Genomic DNA, 15,450 nt, shown 5'->3' with positions numbered 1-15,450 from the left:
AGTAGCTTTATTTATTCTTACAAAAGAAATCGAGTGCTTCAGCAGAAGCTTTTAACCTTTCTGAAACAAGAAAGGGACAGTTCCAATGTGTAACAATTTATTTTCTGCAATCAAATAAACAAAAAAGTAGCTAAAACAATACATAATATCTTTTGCACCTATCATGTATTATTTTCCACAAAAAAAAAAAACACCAATTATAACAGCAGCTGATCACTAAGCAACACAGACCATGCACTGCAGTGCAGAAGCTTTGCCTGCTTACCTTGGATTTAGCATGCCAACTGAAGTGAAGATTGTTGGTTTCGCTGGGAATTAGGAGATTGAAGGACAATGCATAATGATTGACAACATCATTCCTCACGTAAGATAACTCCGCATCCAGTCCTGTAATAAGAACAGGAGGAGAACAAGTAAGGCAGGAGAGAACCAGCAGTAACACGCCAGAACAGAACAACTCTCAGCACCACCAGCTCCACTTCTTATTTGAATCTTAAAGCAAATACTCCCTCGAGTCCAAAAATTCAATTGCAGCTTTGGAAATCAGTGCTCACACATCAGCACTGTGCTCCAAGCTCCTGGGAAAGCAACAGTCTTACACCTCAATAAACAGGCAGAAGTTGGAATGTGATGGAAGAAAACAAGACACTTCATGGGGTTCGTTACTTCCAAAAGAGGCACTACAGACTCTTACAAACAAACCTGCCTATCACTGGGAATCATGCATCCAACTTCCTCTTATTTACAGCCATGTACCCTCAAAGTAAACTGCTATGGATTGTCAGCTCTTTAATTGCAGTCAGTTCCTCTGGAATAGCTCATTTCTCGATTGCTCTTCAAATCACTCAGGCCAAGAAACACATATGCACTATGAAATCAATTCCAAGGTAATTAGATCAGAACACAAAGCACATAATGAGAGAAATTGCATTTGTACACAAAAGTGATAGGAGCAGAGGGAATGGCTTCAAGCTACGGCAGGGGAGATTCAGGCTGGACATGAGGAAGTGTTACTTTTCAGAAAGGGTGTTCAGGCACTGCAATGGATGCCCAGGGAGGTGGTGGAGTCACCGAGCCTGGGGGTGTTCAAGGAAAGGCTGGATGCTGTGTTGAGGGACATGGTTTAGTGGGAGCTATTGGGAACAGGTGAACGGTTGGACTGGGTGATCTTTTAGGTCTTTTCCAACCTTGGTGATTCTATGATTCTATAATACTAATATTTAGTATTTACAATTTGCTTTCTGAACTTCTCAGTACACCTACGGAACTGAAAGACCCATAGAACTATTTAAAGAAGAGTAACGAGGTACTTTAAGATGCACACTCTGATATTACCATTACTTAAGCTGTCATCACTGTTTGCTGCACAGGGATGCAGTGAATACAAGACAGGTCTCAAAAGCTTGCCCTGGGGTATTATCAGCAATTTGTAGTAAAGCAGTCACTACATATTAGCCCCATTTCCCTGCCACTGTAAAATTACTTTAGGCTCTGTATACTCAGGATAAAACTGTACTGTATTTGTAATCAATGCCATTTTGTCTCATTTCATACACTGCTTTAACTAAACACTAACCAGCACAGGATACACGATACAGCAGGAGAGTGCTGGGCAAACCAGACGCAGGTGCAGGCTTCAGCCATGAGCCACCCAGCACAGAGTTCAACTGAAATACCACTGGTGCAGCTGAGAACATCAATAACGGAGCTGTTTTTACTATGGCTGGATAGTCAAAAAAACTGGAAAAGCCTTCACAGACATGCTGCATTTGAAAAGAAAACTAGCCCAAGAGAGTTTGGCTCTGTGCAATGACGGTGCATGTCAGTGCAAAGTGCTGAGCGCGCTCTTATTCCAACACTTGGTTTAATCCACCTCGCTTTCACAAGACATAGAGCTGCAGCCAAGATGTTCTTCCTTTTATTCCCTGCTGGCTCATTAATGTCCTGAAACATCAGCAACCCAAGAGTATACAATCACAGATATGGGGTGAGGGGGAAGGGCTGAGAACCCCAAAGACTGGATGTACAAAACGCACCAACAGAACAGGGCAAGCCAGGGACACGTGCACTGAAACAAGATCCTGAACAGGAAAAGATGCATGTGGTTCCCTAAGTGCTGACTAGTCAGACTGAGCTGGTATTAAAAATACATCTAAATCAAGGTTACACTTCTCCAACGTGTCCATTTTTCCACTGAAGAATGAATGGGAAGAAATCAGAGCAGGGGGAACACACACACACACACACACACACTCTGAACCAACATAAAAACTCTGACAACCTCTCAAAAGGCAGCTTTCAAAACAACTTGCCCTGGTAATTATTATGTGTGCAATTACTACTCTATGCTAATTATTACCGTGTAGTAAATCTGCATCACATGTGGACACATGGAAGGATGTATGCAGAAGAGCTCGCAGGTACCAGACGCTTGCCAGTGGATCTGAACAAGATGGGAAAATGTACAGGCATCAACAAAACAAAGCCTGTCAGAAGCTCAGTATGCACAAGTGATTGGAATAAGTTACAGGGCAGAAGGATGGGCAGAGGAAACAGTGAAAGTGGAACAGTGAAACTGCTCTGGAAATAAAACCACGTCCTCCTGTTTGATGAAGGGTCTCATCAATGATCAGAGGTTCAAGCTTCCAACGCTGTGAGATTTTCAAGGGGACAGTTCTGGATTTAATATAACTTTTATAGAGATACCATTCAGAGAAGATGAGCAGTGCACAGCAATAAAATTGCCATTAGGACAAAAGGCTGAAGGTATTTATGCTTGGCAGCTTCATGTGCAGCAGTATCTGAAGGCGTACAGAAACAAATTACCCTAGAGAAGATCAATCAAATCATTAAGCTTTAATAGAAGCAGCATGCTACAATACTGAGCAATTTGATTTACACAGACCACCAGTATTTTAATGCCTGTACTTCCATAAAAAGCTAGATACTAACAAGAGATGTTAATTACATGATTCTGAACAGCATTATGTAAGGGCAGCATGAGAATGTCAGGTTTTATTGCTTCAAAAAATTATGCTTCAATTAAAATACTGGCACATAAAAATAATTTAAGAGATTTTCCAGCACAGCTCTTAACTCTTCAAAAAAGAAAACCAACACAAATCTTCTTGGCTCAGCACCTTGCCTTCATCAGGAGCTAAGTGAAGATGCCTGGGAAAGAATTTAAGACCAAAGCAAACACGTCGTGGCATTTTACAGTAGATCCTCCTAGCTTCTGGTGTTTGCAGATCATGAACTTCCCCAGCTAAGATAACAGACAGCATCTTTCAACAGCTCTCACAGGACTTTTTGTCTATGAACACAGATAAATGCACTCCCAAACCCTGAAACCCATAGGTACAAATTTTGGAAACGTCAGTGCTTCAGTACTCTGCGGTGCTTTTTCCCCTCACTGTACCAGCAACTGAAACATTGTCTGGTAGCACACTGTTCTCATCGCCCAACCAGCACCTCTCTCTTGGAACAGGCTGCCCAAGGAGGCTGTGGATCCCCATCCCTGCAGGCACCCAAGGCCAGGCTGGATGTGGCTCTGGGCAGCCTGGGCTGCTGGTTGGTGACCTGCACACAGCAGGGGGTTGGAACTGGATGAGCATTGTGGTCCTTTGCAACCCAGGCCATTCTGTGGTTCTCTTTCCACAGATTTCCAATTAGGAGGACAATGATCAGCCTCAGAGGGTCAAACAGGTTGACCTGGGAACTGCTCCCCCATCAGGAGTTTCGTTCCTGTTAGCTACAAACCCTTTTCCACAGAAAGGAACTGCACTGGCCTCACTACTTACATTTCCAGACTGATTAACTCTGTCCAGAGCCAACATAAATTGATTCAGAGTCTGCAGGAAACACTCCAGGCTCCATTACCATGACAGTTGAAGTCTAATTACAGAATGAAGGCAGTTCTGAACTATTTCACTTTTTCTTCAGACACTCATATTCACTTCTGCTTCGCAAAGTTACTTATTCAAACCTTCAGCAAGCCAAGTGGAGGGAGTAAAGCTGGCAAAAAGCTAATGCAGAATAAATAAATATATGAATAAAAGGAACGTGGAAGAATACTTCTCAGTCTATTTAACCCCCTGAATTAGTGAAGATACACAGGAGAATCCCAAGTGGAAGGCAAGCCTACAGCAGCACTTAGTGCTTATGCCAAAATGCTACTGTGACCTTACCCAGATAGCACAGGGTTTGGTTTTGAGCCCCCTAAGAGCACGCTTTAACAGAGGCAGCTTCAACTGACAGCATCAAATTCAGCAAGTCAAAATCAATACAGAGCCTAAGCCTGTACATACTAAAAAAAGGTTGCATCTCTTTCAAATGCAACAGCAGTGTAAGACAGAAGCAGCCTAGGGAGCAGGCTCCTGAGGAACAGCAGAAACAAGATCAGTTTTCCAAGCATCTCAGAGTTCATGAATGTATAATGCTCCCTGCAATCACACTGACTGGTAACACTTGGGAAAAATAAGGGTTGTTCTGCAAGGCGTCCGGTTCTTCCTAAGATGTTAAACACTTCCTCCAGCCAGCAATCTAACAAATACAAATACTGGTGGACAAATACACTCCTGGAACAAATCCAAATGGGTATGTAATATTTTATGTCTCATAGAGTGATAAAAGGAGAAAACAGGCAGCTTCAGAAGGAGTAAACAGATGCATTACAAAGAAATGAAGAAACTGGGAAGTTCTTCAGTAATGATTTTCCAGTCCGAGTAGTAGAACATAAAGGAGAAGAATTTTAAAGAAATAGCAAAAACTGTTATGTTACAAACTGCAGAGCAAGTGCTTCTATCGGTTTAAGCAGAATACTGGCAATCAATGAGCAATTGTAAAACATCAGCTGCAGCGTGCTTCGCCAAGCATCCTTAAATCAGCCCATCTGCAGAGCGCACAGCACCAACCGATCCAGTTTCTCATTACTCAGACTTGATGAACCCGCACCAGCTCCTATGAGCTGCACAGCCAATGCTTTCCTTTCAAGGCAAAACAGATTCCCTTTTAGCCAGGCAACCCATACATCTCATTATTAACTTCCACATCTTCCACAAGCTCGAAAGAATAAATTAAAGTGGAGAATGAGCTAAAAGAGGCTTGCCAACAAGGCGTCCTTGCAGATAAGCTGTGCAGAGCCTTGCAAAACCCTCTCTGCTCGTACTGACTTCGTAAAGTCCCACCACATCAGGCTTCAGCTACAAAGGCTGATGGACAACTTGAACTTATGAACTTTGGACTCACTGCTCAGGCTTAATAGGCTAATTAATATTAGGCCCGGGTGGCATAAAGTTGGAGTTAATTACACATGTGATGCATGATGTGAAGCGGGGTTGCACATGTGTTAGGTGGATTGGGATGCCTGTAACCTCCGGGGGCTTCAACCAGTGAGGAAAGGGAAGGGACAACACAGTCAGGAGACAGCGATAAACTCAGAGACCCTACAGGGAAATGCCCCGGCAGACTCCTTTTATTCGAATAAAGAAAGCTGAAGACTCTCCTCTGTCTCTTTTCGGAATCCAGCAAGCCTATTTGAGAAAAAATTTTCCCAACAAGCACAAACAAAAAGGTGAATTTAAGCAGCACCACAGAGAAAGTGTCATTCTTTGCGCTGTTTAACATAACAAAACATCTGAAGAAGCTCAGAAAGGAAGGGGAGAGGCCGATTTTCCTTCCCAAATGCAAAAGATGCTGGGCAGCCCTTGTGTTCTGACAAAATTGGATCATGTCAGTCTAGCAGCCTAACAAAACACTTCTTTTCAAGCGCCCTTGTGCAAAAGCAGTCTAGCTTCAAGTCCGCCCCCCCCTCTCCCCCCCCCTCTTTTTTTAAAGCACGACATACAAAAGAAGTTTGCCTCTTCCAGCATGGGAAAAAGCAGAGTTTATTCTTACAGAGCAAAGCTGTCCCACAACACGCCCTAGTAGAAGCATGCTTTTCTCAAAGACGACGACAGCTTTTAGGATAAAACCCCAAACAACAGACTTCAGATCATCACAGGGCGGTTCTGACAGATCCTGCCTCAAACACGAGGGCTTTCAAAGTGAGCACGCAAAGCAAAAGTTAGGTGAGACTGCAATGAGCTCAGCGCTGCTATTGCAACAAGTAGTATTTCATTAAGAGCAATCTGGGTAAGAGCAGCTGACATCACTGGCCCTCCCACCTGTCTGCCTCTGCTAGATTGCTGTCTGTGTACACAAGTGACTGAAATGAATGCCAGCTGCCTTACATGCTAGTATGTAATTTTACAGAGTATATAAACAGCTGAGAAATCACTGCAGTGTCATGTCAAGCCTCCGCAGCCATCACAAAGCCAGCCGCCCCTGCTACTGACTCACAGCCACTGAAATAAATTAATTGAAAAGGGATACATGCTTAAACAGCTTACTAGTGCTGTATAAACACTGCGTTTGTTCTGAGCTTTATGGGTTTCAGAGGACGACGGCTCTGTTCTTGAGCATCTCAAACTGGGTTACAGCCCTGGCCAGAGCAGAGGCTGATGCTGTGGGACACACATGCACACAACCGTCAGGCTCTGACACCTGCATCACCATCCACTAGCCTGGGCTGTGCAACAAATCCCTTAAAAACAAAGGCTTCTCCCAGCAGTGAACAGTTTACCTCACTGAAGAAAGAATGTGTGCTTTCATCCTCTTTCCCCATTTCCTCCTTATGAAAAATGGGTCAGAAATCTGAAATATCAACATTATGACCAAAGCTTTGCCAGGGACTTCCTTCCTTTGCAAGGGGTTCAACAAGTAGGTGCTCAAAGACTTGTGATACTTCAAGACATCGGGATAAGCACAAGAAAACACAGCTGAAGAACTGAAATCAGCTTTTGGATACAGAAGCCTCTTCAGCAGGGAAAGAATATGTTTTCCCAGAGCAGCTATTCCTAATTTGAATGTATTTAATTAGACCCATTCAGCAATCAGCACAAACAAGACTGAAAACACAACTGGGAGATTTAAAAAAAAAAAAAAAAAAAGAGAGAAAATCAAAGACAAACTCCACATAAGTAATTTCATTTAGAAAACACAAAATTACTTTAAATGTAACACCGAGGATCTGAAAATAGTCGTTTCTTACATCCTATTTGTACATATCCAATACACCCAACATCAAAAGCAGGCTTTCCTTTACTAAAGCAAGCAATAGATGATCTCCTATTGCATTTGTATTTCTCCACAGTGTTACAGCCTGCCAGATATGGATGTCCGTTGGGAATACAGACCAAAATATTTGTTTTTAAGCATCTTGCAAGTCGTGAGTCTCTGGAAAAGATGAGCAGCAGAGAGAAGAAAAGAGTCAAATCTTACGTATTGTGGAAATGTGGTAGAAGTGGCCTTTAATATTCCTCACCCAGATGCTAAAGAAAGTCAAGAGACCCTGTGCAGTGGCAAGCTGGAAAGACAAATCACCAGGCAGAATCCATCAGTGCTCATGAATACACTTTCTACCTCTACTTAAGAGACTTTCCCTCCCTGACTGTCACAGTCCTTCTCTTAAGACACAGCACCCAGGGGTTGCTCCTGTTCCACTGGAGCTGCACACCTCCCTGCCAATAGCACGGTTAATTTGTAAGCTCACCCCACTCTGGCAGCCACAGAGCACGCAGACTTTGCCTATTCACACTGAGGGCTGCTACACCTATGCAGAGTTCACTTTTGGCCAGCAGGAGATGGAACACAATATGCAAGGCTTTCAATCTGAGGAAATACTCAACATAACTTCAAGGCAATGTCTGCATTCTTGCAAACCAACCAAGATTCCATAGCAGGCAATCTTAGCAGGAAGCAGCTAGCAAACAGAAAGAGAAGCTTGCAGCTGAGAGCTCTCATTAAATCCTCACAACTCTTCACTGCCACCCACAGTGCATCTCACTCCTGCCAGTTTCACCTCACTGATGCAATTCGCTTTAACGATGCTCAATTTGCAAGTTCAACATTGCTGGCATACGAGGTTTTTCTCACTGCAAGGCATCTGTGGAAGTCACAGGGCAGGCGCCTGGCAGGAAGCAAATATCACTCCTTCAGGAGGCTGAGGTGAGAGCAAGCAGGACTTGATGATCTGCAAAGGTCCCTTCCAACCCCAACCATTCTATGACTCATGAGAAAGCTGGCAATTTTTAACTCTGCCCACACCAAAAGGCATTAATTGCCAGTGTCATAATGAGCAGGCAAGGGCAAATGGAACGGCTGGGCATAGAGATGTGCAGACACAGGGATGGAGGTGACAGAAGTGAACAGAGCTCCCCTTAAGTTTGCATTAAGCTTTTAAACAATTCACAGTTTCATTTTTAGCACGTGGTAGGAGCCTGGTATATTTATCTAATAAAATAACTTGTGAGCAATGGTAAATGTCCCAGATATCACTTTGTGACATCAAGCTGCTCGTGTTTAAATTGCTCTTTTTGGGTTAGAAGTAAAAATTCAGACTAGAGCACAACCAGAAAAGCCTCATCCACACGAACTGCTGTTGCATGACAGAGCACACCCTGAAACGACCACTTCAAATAAAATGTTCCCTAGTATTGCACATCTCTTTGGACTGAATTGCTGTAATACTCCCAGCCAAAGCATAATTACCTGGCCAGGGTATGCCAGAAGTCATTTGGACCCACACAGAGCGTATACCTACAATATTTCAGCATCCTCTACCCACAGAATTTGTGCCACTTGCAACTTCTATTTTCAGTTACAGCAATCAACCCGTGCACTGACCCAGTTACCTCTGCAGGAAAAGCAGGGTAGCAGCGTGAGCCACCTGCTGAGCAGTGGCCCTGCCAGCAGCCACAGGCACGATAACTTCAGGAACAACTACCCATTAACGCTGCTTTCATTCTATTAGCAGTTACTCTACTAGGCCATCAGTTAACTTCACAAAGGCCAAATCAGATGTCAGAGGATTTTTTTGCTTATCAGTCTGCTCAGCCTCACCATCACTCCTGCTGGCATTATGTGTGCGTGGCTGCAGCTTTCCAAGCCAGTTAACAGCAGCTCCAGCGCTTGCATTGCTGCCCTGATCTTTCCCAAGCAGTGCAGTGAAATCAATATACTGGTTAATTTAATTACAGCTATTCAACACCCAGTTAAGAGGCAGTGAAATTCTAAAGCATCGCATTAGTTTCATGCTGTTGCTTCTGCTCCCAGATCTCCAAAGCAGTCAGTGCAAATACGTGAGTTATCCGCTTGAAGGAAGGACAAAGGCAGAGATGGAAGAGAAATAATGCGTTTGAAGCCTCTACCACTGCACCCTTTGTACTGCCACAAGGCGTTTGCAGAGAGTGTCAGCATTCATTCTTACATGGGATCTGCTGGTACTGCAGCCATTCAGGAAAGCATGGAGAAAGAAAGAAGAAAAACAACCACAATTCATGAGGCACATCTGATTAAAAGCACTTCAGCCTCTGCAGCTGGGACCTGAAGATCAACTTCAGCAGTGCACGCTCAGTCACTAAAGGAAAAGTCTCTAACTAAAGGCAACTGCAGGAATGGTGGCAACTCCCATGATGTTTCACTAGGATGTTCAGGTAGGAATCAACCATCAAGAAATCCTCTCCTGCTAGAGCTCTGAATAGATGAAATTCAACCACTAATTCAGTTCCTCCAGCATCAAAACAACTCCACCAGCAGAAAGGGGAAGAAAAATAAATAAAATAGCAACTCTCACTCACCACTTTCCTAAGTATCAGATCTTTTGCAGCACCTACTTATGAGTGGGCACAGCACAGCCACTTCTGCAGCTCTCAGACACAGCACAATGCCGTCCAGGGATTTTTTTTCCCCCATCTGTGAAAATGATCCTTACCTCCTATAATCGCCCCCCTCCCAGCTGGTGTTTAACAGCAGCTTCAGTCCTTGCCTTGCTCCCAGCACTGTCAGCCCTTTTAGCTGGCTTTTTCTCATGCATGCGGGGAGCTCTCTACCTTCACTTCCTCCTCCTTGTTCCCAATTCTGCCAAGGAACCAGAGGGAGAACACCTGCTCAAAGAGGCCCAACGATCCCTGATGATAAAATAAGATGCTGCCAAACAGAACGTGTGCATAAAACCACATCAGTGAGAAACGCAGCTCCGGGATTTCGTTCTCCTGGGAGGCCAGCCTTCAGTCTCAGAGGTCAGACTGCTTCCAAGTGCCTGACGTGAAAGTTACAGGAACCACACACGTTTATCACTAGGCAGACCTTGGCCTCGCAGGGGCCAAAATGGCTGCTTCCTCCCAGGGCTGTGCACAGGTAGCAGCGTGAGGAAGCCCAGCCCCAGCTGCCAGTAGCATCCCTCCACATGGGACAGCCATCAAAAGCAAATGCCTCCTCTATTGGGAAGGATCTGGACCGAGCCCCCAGCATTTTTACATTCCATCACGCAAGCTGGCATGATACAATCGACCTCAGACATCCACTCTCCACCTCAGCACTGCTGCACAGATCAACTGCAAGAACTCCAGGATTTCCTGGACCTCCTTCATCACAGCAGTCCCACAGAAAAGAAAGGATTTCAAAGCAATCCTCACCCAGGGCAGGGGCTGCCTCTACAGGCTACTGGAAGCTGCTGGAAACAGATTCTTCTGCTGGTTTGTAAACATTACAAATAGGGTTTTATATGACTGCACACATCTCTGAAGCTCTCCATACACAATTTGAATTGTGTAAATTAAAAGCGAGGTAACAGAACGGAAAAAAGGCAGAGGAACTCCAAAATGCAGCTTGTTCTCATAAACCTCAAAACAATATTGACATGAACTGTGGTGCTCAGTAAATCAGATGGACAAGCAACCAGGCACACTGAAAGGCTCCAAAGGGAAAACAGATTGCTCAACTTCACGATGCAAGCAACTTGTCACAACCTGCTGCAGCCTGCGAGAGACCAGATGGAGCTGCACGCATCCTCACAAAGTCCTGCCTGCCTCAGTCCCTCTGTTTCACCTACAGCACTAAAAAACCATCCCAGAAGCATCAGTCACAGACTGTCATTAGATTGAGGGGCTTTACATCCAGTATATCGTAGCGTGCTGCCTTCCAGGTCCCTTTCATGACAACTAACCAGGTAATGGACAGAGACAAGAGGTTCTCCAGTCGCTACAAATGCAGTGCAAACACCACAAAGCACTTTGGCAATGAATTCTGCAAAACAGTAACATTAAGCAAGCTGTCTGCATCAAGAAATGAAGCTACCTGAGGGAATTCAGCAAAGAGAAGATGCTGAAGGGCCTGCAGCAAGGAGGCCTGTAAGGAGAGGAAGAGAGAACTGGGGCTGCTCAGCCTGGAGTCATCAGGGTCATCAGACCCTGCAACAAGGACACAGCCAGGCTCTGCTCAGCAGTGCCCAACACAGAACAAGGCAGTAGGCACAAACCCAAATGCAGGAGGTTCCCTCTGGACTTCAGGAAGCAATTCTGGATTGTGCAGGTGGCACAGGAGTCTTCTCCTTGGAGCAGAAGCTTTTGGACATGATGTTGGGCACCAGCTCTGTCTGAGCAATGGGCAGGATGAGGAAATATTTGGAGGTCCCTTCCAATCTCAGTCACTGAGTTCGTGGAAAAACAAAGCTAAATGGCTGGAACACAGCAGCATGACTAAGAAATGAGCAAACAACCCTCTGCTACAACAGCTCTTGCATCAGTTTTGCACTTCATTTAGCTAGACACCTCACTTTAGCAAACTGCACGCTGGCTTCAAATGAACTCTTAGAGCACATAAAGCCAACACTAATTTAACTCTGTTATTAAGCAAGAGCAAATATAAAATTAAACAGAACACTACACTCAGTATGAATAACCATAAGAAACTAGGCCAAAGAATATTAACTTTGCTCAATGCAAGTGTTGTAGGACTTGGGACTCCAAGATTCTCCTACATTCTCAAGTTAGCTTAACATGATGACATGGTATTTTCCCCCACAGGACTTCAATCTCATTCATGCTAAGAAGCTGTGTGATGAGGAATACTGCCCACAAGACCAGTGCTGAAAAGAGTGCAGTCAGTAAAACAAAGATGATAATGACAATTCACAGGGACAGAAAGGAGCGTCCTCACAGCTGAAGCACCCCTGAGGTCCTCTGCAAGCCTGAGCTGCAGAACTGCCAGGCCTCACAGCCAAAACTCCTAGTTCAGGAGAGATGCAGCCATTAAATGCTAAATAATGCTGTCTATGTACTTTGAAAGATCAGATAGATTTCATAATAAAGCTAGATTGCTATTATTAATGGATATTTTTGAGCCCATTCTCTACATCTTAGTTCGCTACTTGCAAAACAGGGATCCGGGTGCCTTTAGATCACAGGATCCTGCAAACTGCAGGTGGTGGAACGTTGCAGTAGATGAACACACTTGGTTTTCACAGGAAAATCTGAATGAAAGCCACACAATAAAACACAGACCCTCCACTGAATAACTCATCACTGACCTAACACCATCTGTCCTCAGTGTTTAACACCACAGATAGAGACTGGAGAAAAGCGATCCAGCACACGGTGCTGTCACGCACATGGAGCTGTAGGTCGGCTGGATGCAGATCTGTGGCAAGCGGTGTCCCTCAGGGGTCAGAACTGGGAGCAGTGCTCTGTAACATCTTCATCAATGCTATCAACAGGCTCACGGCGTGGATGGCTGAGAACATTTTCCACGGGAACGGCAAGAGATGCTTCTGACACAGAGACCATCTGTCTGCCATACAGCAAGCGCTGCTTTTGGGACCTGCGAATGCTGCAGCTCTTCAAAATAAAGATGCATCTCACACGAAAAGGCAAGCCAGTTTTCTCCAGTTCTCCTCTGTGTAAAGTTCTAAAGATTTCAAAACAGCTAATCCTAAGGCAGACATATGGTCAGAATCACGCAGATTGCCAGTGGAAATCATAAGCACAAACACAGAGGGAAGTAGCAGGCAGTTTTCACTACAAACCATACTATCTGCCCTGCCTCTACTCCACAGCAAAGAGCAGCCACAAATAACGTGAAGCCAATATTTCTTCAGCCCGCATGCAGAAGAGCTGCAGCCTAAACAAAAAACAAAACCACGTTTCAATGGGACACAGAACTCTACTTCTGTGCAGAGCAGAAGCACCGCAGTGCTTTCCTGAACTGCCCCAACCTGGCCACACACGGATACATCCCAGCAGACCTTACACCCAGACCCCAAGAGTGCTCCAGCCTTGCACCGTATCACTGGGCACAGTCGTTTCAGCACACACACGGCTGCATGCTTACATTTGTTCCAAATCAGCTTGTGAACTAAGGATGCATGGGAGCAATCTGAAGAAACTGGAAAACACACGATAGATGTGCTGTACGCGGGTTTATTAACACTTCAGAGAATTCTCCCTTTAACCACAGCAACACAGTAGCAGAGATCGAGTCTGTTTACAAACAAAAGGTAAAACAATGTCGTTTGTATGTTTATACTGCAGCTCCATTGAAGCTTAACAGTTCACTTACACAAGCAGTGCAATTTTCCTGCCCACTGTGAATGACTGTCCTGGTGTCCACTGCTTTCCTAAAAGAAGCTACAGAAACTTCAGAAGTCCACACATTGATGCAACTTTTTAACAACAAACTTGGTTTTATGTAAGCACGTTTAGATGCTACAAAATTGAACCTTTAAAAAGAACAGTTGTGCAAAGAGCTGAATCACATGCATCTGTGTCCCTTCAGACTTTATTCTGAGAGAGGCATACAGACAGGCACCTACCAGCTGTGTCCAGCTTGTAGAACAGAATACACCTAAGATTAAATCTTTCTATGCCAACAACATGAGATAAACTGAACTTCAAGGAGTTATAAGCTGCCACTTCTTTCAGATGATTAGAAATCTGTTGTTTCATACCAGTTTGCAGTGTACCTAGGCCTCTGGGGTCACAGAAGAGATCCTTATGTGTCAGATACTTTAAACAACATAAAACAGGTACAGACAACCTGAGGAGCAAGTGGCTTTAGCCACATGAGCAATGCATGCCCACAAGGAAGATTATGGGCTGCAATTTAGCTTAAAAAAACAACAAGTCTTCCTCGTGTTATACTTAATGATGAATAATTACACTGGTGGACCAGCGGAAGCCTGAGCAAGCCCAACTAACACATTTCAGACTCTAGAAACGGATAGCTCAGATCTTAGAGTTTCAAGATTAATCACTTGTTTGGAGACTCAGCTAAACAGCAAGGCTGACTTCTTTATCCTCTGCCTGCAACAGAGCATCTGGCAGCAAGCACTCGTGATGTAAAAATGATGACAGCAGAAACAAAATGTTTACAACACTATTCACTCCGAGTCCCCAACTCCATCAGCGATGCTGGAGACGTTTTGCCTGTTTGGTGCAATGGAAGCCTTACGCTGATAGGAGATTTTGCCTTTGAGCTTACAGAGCCATAGGCCACCTCCTGAAAAACCGATTGCTGGGGATACCAACGTCCTTGTTTAGGGTTGATGGATGGAGTCTCAAAACGAGAGTCCCCATGAGCCAAAGCCCGCAGAAAACAAATCTTTGTTTAAACCTCTCCATGCACAGAACTGCTCCAAAAGCCTTCAGCAACGGGCCAGATGGGGGAACCTCACAACGGCCTCCGAGAACCGGGGCAGCAGTGGAAATTAAGTTTCCTTTCACACACGCACCCGATTATCGCCAGGTCCCCTCCGCGCCCTCAGAACGCCGCTCACCTCGCTCATTAAACCCCAGCCTCAGCTCATCCCTCCCACGGCCCTCCATCCCAGGCTGCTTTTCCTCCCTTAAACCCCCACGACTCGGGGCACGAGGCCACACGGACGCTCCTTTCGGCTCCCCGGCTTCGCTCCTCCACGCTCAGCCCCCGCTCTCACGGCTCCCCGCCGCCCAACCATCCCACCGCCCTCAGCCCCATCCTGACCCCAAACCCACACCTCCCCCCGCCCCCCCCGGCCCGCCCCCCGCCGGGCCTAGCGCTCACCGATCAGCCGCCGCACCTCCTCCTCGCTCAGGTACAAACTCAGACTGGGCCCGGGGCCGGCTGGAGGCCAGTCCGGAGGCCCGGAGCCGAACGCGGAGCCGGCCCGAACGGCGGCGGGCAGCAGCAGCAGCAGCAGGAGGAGCGGCGGCAGGAGGCGGAGGAGATGGCGGCGCGGGCCCCGCCGGCACGGCTCCGCAGCCGCCTCCCCCGGAGCCGAGAGGGGCCGGCCTCCCCTCCGCCGCCGCCCCCCGCCGCGCTCCGGGCCCCGGCGCCCCGGCACCATCTCCGCGGGGAGGGAGGCGGCCCCGCCGACCCCTCCTCACACGCCGCGGCCGCCACCCCCCGCCCCGCCGCTCATGGCTGCGCCTCCCGCCCCGCGCACGCGCGCCACGCCCCCCCGCGGCCGTCGGGAGCCCCGCCGCCGCCTCAGGGGCCGCCCCGCTCCCGCCCCTCAGCCCTCAGCCGTCGGCGGCGTCGAGACGAGCGCTAAGCGACGGCTAAAGCGTCGTGCCGTGCCCCTGAACGGCGAGGCGT

General features: G+C 46.3%; 1 protein-coding gene across 2 annotated transcripts in view; it reads right to left on the bottom strand.

Annotated features, from left to right (window-relative positions):
* RYK (receptor like tyrosine kinase) overlaps window positions 1-15,214 on the bottom strand; it is a 50,501-nt gene extending 35,287 nt beyond the window's left edge. For both annotated transcript variants that reach the window (XM_052685986.1, XM_052685987.1), the window contains exons 1-2: window positions 14,917-15,214; window positions 266-387 (exon numbers count right to left, since the gene is read on the bottom strand). In XM_052685986.1, coding sequence (XP_052541946.1) covers window positions 266-387; window positions 14,917-15,199 — 405 coding nt within the window. In that variant the 5' untranslated portion in view covers window positions 15,200-15,214. The remainder of the gene's footprint in view (window positions 1-265; window positions 388-14,916) is intronic.
* Window positions 15,215-15,450: the final 236 nt, after the last annotated feature.

The sequence above is a fragment of the Tympanuchus pallidicinctus genome, unplaced genomic scaffold (assembly GCF_026119805.1).
Source record: "Tympanuchus pallidicinctus isolate F22 unplaced genomic scaffold, pur_lepc_1.0 scaffold22, whole genome shotgun sequence".
Classification (NCBI taxonomy): Eukaryota; Metazoa; Chordata; class Aves; order Galliformes; family Phasianidae; genus Tympanuchus; species Tympanuchus pallidicinctus.
This window is presented reverse-complemented; position numbering and strand designations above follow the sequence as displayed.